We start from the raw sequence: 6,000 nt of genomic DNA on the forward strand, positions 1-6,000 counted from the left end.
GAGACCTCGTTCCAGAAGTGTCCCATGACGACACGATGAGTTCCAACCCAAGGAAAATGGGCACAATGGCACATGGCAAGAGCATAAGAGCTGTGAAGTGCTCCCATCCTCAAAACAAGAATCACTGTCAAGAGGTGCATTTCAGCCATCACAATACTGCTTTCCATGAACTTACCAATAGCTGCAAAAAGTATTATTAACCCGAAGAAAAATAACTGAGGGTTGTGAATGAGGTCCTGTGCCACCAACGTCTTGAAACGGGTTTTTTGCAGAACTAGGTTTCCTTTCCTTCCAAATGAAAGCACTTAAATCAAAGTAAACACCGCTTAAAGCAAAGTAATACGTCCGTGTGTTCCTAGGAAATGGTAATCAGGTAACATCAACCAGTTTCAAGCAGAGAGGTGGGATTATTAGAATCAGTTTCAATGGCATAGCAGTGTGTCTGCAGTAGTTTGTCAGACCAAACTGAAGTTGCTCCTCCTCTGTCTTATAACACAGCTTTAAATAACTCTTTTAGCCCTAATCTAAACCTTGCTCCCCTCACTCATCAGAACCCATCTGTTCCACTGGGAGATCTTGCAGATCTTCGTGGCTTTTTCTTCAGTTATTTAAAAATCAATGGGAATGAGGTCACTGCCTTCCTGTGCATTACAGGAAAAGAATGGTGCTGGCGTTATTATTGGAGCAGTCTGAATTTTGTGGCACTTTTCTGTTTTTCTTCTCATTTTACTTAGAAGTACGGTCAAATAATTGGATATTTTCATCCTAAACATCTCTAAAATAAGCACAGAATAAGCTTGTAAGGAGTAATCCCCACCTCCTGTCCAGTCATTAAAGCAGCCCATGGCATTATCAATGTATGGCAAAAACTACATTTTGGAGAGACTTTAACAAGATAAAGTAACATAGAAACCAGCAAACTGCATTGTGTTGGTGCTACAGAACTCAGTAAAAAAAAATCAGGAGGATCCACCAGGGGGAGGGGAAGCAATTAAAGTAGAACTGAAGTAGAGTACAAGTGTGCGTAGAATCTTGCTGGGAGACATGAGATGATACAAGCCTAGTCAAATTAACTCGTATTCGCTGCCACAGCAAATTTAGTTTCTATGATGCAACGATCTCATTTCTAGTTGAAACAGAGCAATCCAACTCCTACGTCCCAAAAGAAAATCATCTAAACAGCTGAAGGTGAATTACTCTTTGATGTACCTCTCCCTTCTCTTGAGACCTAGATTTAAAGAGAAAGGGTTTTGCAAGATCACTGAACTCTTTAAACTTCAAGAGGCTGTCAGGATCAGTGGGCCTGCACAGCCATCTTTTTTTGGCTCGCCATCTTTTTTTGCTTTGGTGCTATTAGCAGGCTGAGCACTGAGCTTTCATCTCACTAATTGGGTTATTGCCAGCAGTCCAGGATGTCGAGAAGGTCCAATGGAGCCTAATTTCACATAGCTTCTTCCACGCTGCTCTGGAAACAATGATGGCCAAATAGAGCAGCAGTAAGACAACTCCAACCGGAGCATCGTAGCTTCAGCGGGCAGAGCTCGTTTCATTAACCAAGCACCAAATGTGAAAATAAAAACTGGTGACGGAGCAGTACTTCTAACGCTTTGCTGGAGCATTCCTTCAGGGCCCGGCTAGGTAAACAACTCTTTTTCTCTGCTCAGCAGTACTGAGTTTAATGCAAGAACCTGTTCAACTCTTGGCACCGCTCCCCGGAATAAATCCGTGTACTTTTTGCTTTTACGTTCCTAAAACGATCTCACCGTTCACACCCCCACACATCTGAAAACCTCTGAGAAACACATGCCACTCCCAGCGCTGAGCAGAAACACTAATTATCCTGTCTAGATACAGATGGAGGTTTGTGCAGCCTCACACACACGGCCAGGAGCACGAGGACTCTCCCAGGTTGGTGCAGGCAGTGGCTAATTGCACATCTTACCACGGAGAAAGTTGTATTTGCTTTTTGGAGCTGGCAGAAAGCAGCTTGAATGTGATCTGCGAGGGACAAAAAACAGTTGTCACAGAATCACAGAATCGTTCAGGTTGGAAAAGACCTCTCAGACCCCCAAGTTCAACCCCAGCTCACCCCACCATGCCCACAGACCACGGCCCCCAGTGCCACATCCCCACCATTCTGGAAGACATCCATGGACGGGGCCTCCCCCACCTCCCCGGGCAGCTGTGCCAACTCATCCCCACTCATCTTCAGTCTTACTCTATGGCAGAAAGGGCTGTAAGGGGTTGGTTTGGGTTTTTATATTTGTTTTCAATAATAGAAGCACAGGTTGACTCACCTCCAGGATTGGTCAACTAAACAGTGAAATGCTGACACCAGGTGGACAACAGGGTAGAAACCACGCTGTTAGGAAAGCAGAATACTTCCTGTTGTAGTAAACGACGTGTATTCAACTTCCACAGCTAAGCACTATTTTGAATGAAGAAGCAAGTATTAAACTGATTAAATTTATCAGGAATTTGTCACAAATGGAACACGTGGTCATTCCCAGATTGTGATGAAGCTCGCATCCTTGGGGGTCAAGGAGATAATGTTCCAACAGAGGAACATTATCTCCTTGTCAGGCCTCATAGAACCTACAGACTCCTATGATTCGATGGAATTTCTGCAGCATTCTGTGATCATATGGACTTTCTGTAGATGATGAGGAAGTGACACATCAGGATTCTCCATAGGAACCCTGGGCTGCAGATCAGAACACTCATTTGCTGCATCTCAGTGCAGTGGGTGATACCTTTTTCCTTCTTGCAGTTGACTGTAAAACTGCCCTTGGAGCGAGGAATGAATTTTGCTCGACCAGAGGCCATCCAAATACAGAGGAAACACTTTAAGGCATTGGAAGTTTACAGAACCTCCCAGCTTCCACCCGTGGCTTAAAAACAAACTTAAAGCAAAAAGGTGCAGTGATCAGATGCAGAAACCCATATTTCACTCATAGGGTGCGTGATTAAACCATTTGGGCATATGAATAACTTTCCTTCTAACCTATCAGTTGTGTAATGTAGAAAATACCATCTAAGCAGTATTTCTTCCAGTCTCACCAAATGGAGAAATCTCTGCGGGACTGATTTTTTTTTTTTCCCTTGAAATACCATTCTTAGATTGGCTTTGTTTTTCCAGACAGCCCCGGATGGCTGGAAAAACTCGGTGCGACACAACTTGTCCTTGAACAAATGCTTTGAAAAAGTTGAAAACAAATCGGGCAACTCCTCTCGGAAAGGATGCTTGTGGGCTCTGAACCCAGCCAAGATCGACAAGATGCAGGAGGAGCTGCAGAAATGGAAGAGGAAAGATCCAGTGGCTGTGAGGAAGAGCATGGCAAAGCCAGGTTGGTAATAAGGGAGCGTGTTTGTTCTCAAGTTGTCTCAATTAAAAAGACCTAATTGTGCTTCTAAATAGGCACAAATATGCTCTACTGTAACACTTAGTGAGATGTTAAAGCAATGCTGAGATAAATCCTAGAGAACAAAAATTTAAATTAGCTGATAAATAGCCAACCTTTAAGCAGAAGAATATAATATACCCAGTAGACACTCAGCACTGATTATTTAGAAGAACATTTCAGGCTCTTTGAGTTATTATCCTACAGGTTGGTGCTTTTGTTTGCCATTGCACCCATCCATTCCCCAGCTGCAAGCTATGAAGGTGAAGGCTCTGCAGCAAATACCTTACGGATTTTGTTTTTCTTTGTTTTGTAGAAGAGCTTGACACACTGATAGGTGACAAAGGTGAAAAGCTGCGGTCCTCCATCATGTCCTGCAGTCCGAACGGCGTTGCAGGTGCATCTCTCTCCAGGCAGATGGCAGTCCAACCCCATTCCTTGGGCGAGCCCTCGCTTTCCTCTATACCACAGCCTCTGCATCCCATCCACGCGTCGTCCGGAGCTCTCCATGCCAAGAACCCATTGCCAAACTTGCTCGGAGGGCAGCAAACTGCGTGCTACACGGCCCCACAGGGCTTCCCTCCAATCTCAAGTGCGTTAATGCCGCAGGCACCCGACCATCAGACAATGTTTCCTTCTGGGGAGGCTCCAAACGAACTGCGGGGTCAGCCCAGCATCACCCAGGACTCCCCACTGCCAGCCCAGACCCCTCCAAGTTGTGGTGTGAAGGTGATGACAGAGAACTGCACTGCCCGCACGGTGCCTGACCCTCTGCTGCAGGAGGGGGACCTCAGCAATGACATCGATGCTCTGAATCCATCCCTCACCGACTTTGATCTCCAAGGTAGGGATCTGAGGTGGTCCTACAGGGTAGATTTAGGCATAGTACATCACAGCCCAACACAGTGACAATATTCCATCCACTGCCCCCAGGAATCGTAGAATCATTAAGACTGGGAAAGGACTCCAGGATCATGAGTCCAATAGTCAACCCATCCTCACCATACCCACTCGTAGAAACATTAAGGTTGGGAAAAGACTCTAAGATCATGAGTCCAATTATCAACCCATCTCCACCATGCCCACTCGTAGAATCACTATGATTGGAAAAGACCTCAGAAATCACCGCATCCAACAGCCAACCCATCCCCTCCATGCCCACTAACCATGTTCATCGGGAAGAAATCTTCAGTGACAAAAATGAAAAACACAGCCCTCCTGCAGTCCCTTAGCAAGTGCTTTCACTGACAGAAGTTTAATGGAAAGATGAGAAACTTTCTGGTGCGCTTTAGGAAAAAAAGTCAATCATAGGATAGGTTGGATTGGAAGGAGCCTCAAAGACCATCCAGCTTCAACCTCTGTGCTACAGGCAGGGTTGTCAGCCACCAAACCAAACACCGGCCCAGGTTGCCCACGGTCCTATCCAGCCTGGTCTTGAACACCTCCAAGAATAGGGCATCAAGTCCTATTTCTGATTTTTTTTTGGTCAGGTAATTGCACGTCCAGTAATTTAGTATGCCATTCAGGGAAGCTATGCCATACAAAGATGAGAAGCCCAGCTGTGAGATAATTTAAACAGCAGATTCACCTTCAGGATCTTAGAAATAACTACGGAGGCAATTTCTCCCCTTCCAAAATAGAGGTTTTCTTTCAAAAAGCAGTTACACTTCATAAGAACATGGTTAGTGGTCATGGTGGGGCTGGATTGATGGTTGGTCTTGATGGTCTTAGTGGTCTTTTCCAACCTTAATGAATCTGTAATTCTATTATTCTACGATACATTTACAACAGAATCTTGCCGATTTTCAGGTAAAATAATTCCCTTAACTCAATGCTGCTTTCTTCAAGATATAAGTTTTTATGGAGACAAACTAAAACAATTGCAAGTGGCTAAGACACACAACATTATCATTGCCTATTTCTCAGGTGTTTCAAAAAGCATGTTTAAAGAAAATTAATCAGTCCTTTCTGTTTTGTCCCAGGCAATCTCTGGGAGGAGCTGAAGGATGACAGCCTAGCTGTGGACCCCCTGGTTCTCATTTCATCATCTCCAACGTCTTCCCAGTGTTTCCCTTCTCACTGCCAGATGGAGAACAGCAACACAGTCACCATCCCAAATGGAGCCCCGCACAGCAACCTACCCGACCTGCAGCTCACTACTCTTTACTCTGCCTTTATGGAGTTGGACACAGTGTCTCCTGCCTACCTGAGTAATCCTGGATCCAAACCTATAGCACTAATGTGAACCACAGACCATCTCAGTTATCATTCTTTATGTCCACACACAGCCTAAAGCCACCACACACACCTGGCTGACATCTGCTACCAGAGCTGAAACTGTACCCACTGGAATAGGAGACCTTCCAGAACTCGTTTGCAGGATATGTAGCTTCACTACGATCATTTTCTACAGATACTAAAAAAAAATAAAAAAGGAATTTAAAAAAAGAAAAAAAGAAAAAGAAAAAAAAAACTATTTAAATATGACATTGTTAACTCCTGTGCCACTCAAAACCATTTTATTTAAGGCACTCATCTTCTGCATCTTCCTGAAACAAATGACTATGCAAAGAAAACTAATGATTTTCAGATATTTTTT

General features: G+C 44.4%; 1 protein-coding gene across 3 annotated transcripts in view; it reads left to right on the plus strand.

Moving 5' to 3' along the window:
* FOXN1 (forkhead box N1) overlaps positions 1-5,665 on the plus strand; it is a 29,604-nt gene extending 23,939 nt beyond the window's left edge. For all 3 annotated transcript variants that reach the window (XM_065732190.1, XM_065732189.1, XM_065732191.1), the window contains exons 7-9: positions 3,140-3,347; positions 3,718-4,245; positions 5,384-5,665. In XM_065732190.1, the coding sequence (XP_065588262.1) occupies positions 3,140-3,347; positions 3,718-4,245; positions 5,384-5,646 (999 nt within the window). In that variant the 3' untranslated portion in view covers positions 5,647-5,665. The remainder of the gene's footprint in view (positions 1-3,139; positions 3,348-3,717; positions 4,246-5,383) is intronic.
* Positions 5,666-6,000: the final 335 nt, after the last annotated feature.

The sequence above is a fragment of the Cyrtonyx montezumae genome, unplaced genomic scaffold (assembly GCF_038088225.1).
Source record: "Cyrtonyx montezumae isolate F1298 unplaced genomic scaffold, pur_monq_1.0 scaffold_15, whole genome shotgun sequence".
In the NCBI taxonomy this organism is placed as follows: Eukaryota; Metazoa; Chordata; class Aves; order Galliformes; family Odontophoridae; genus Cyrtonyx; species Cyrtonyx montezumae.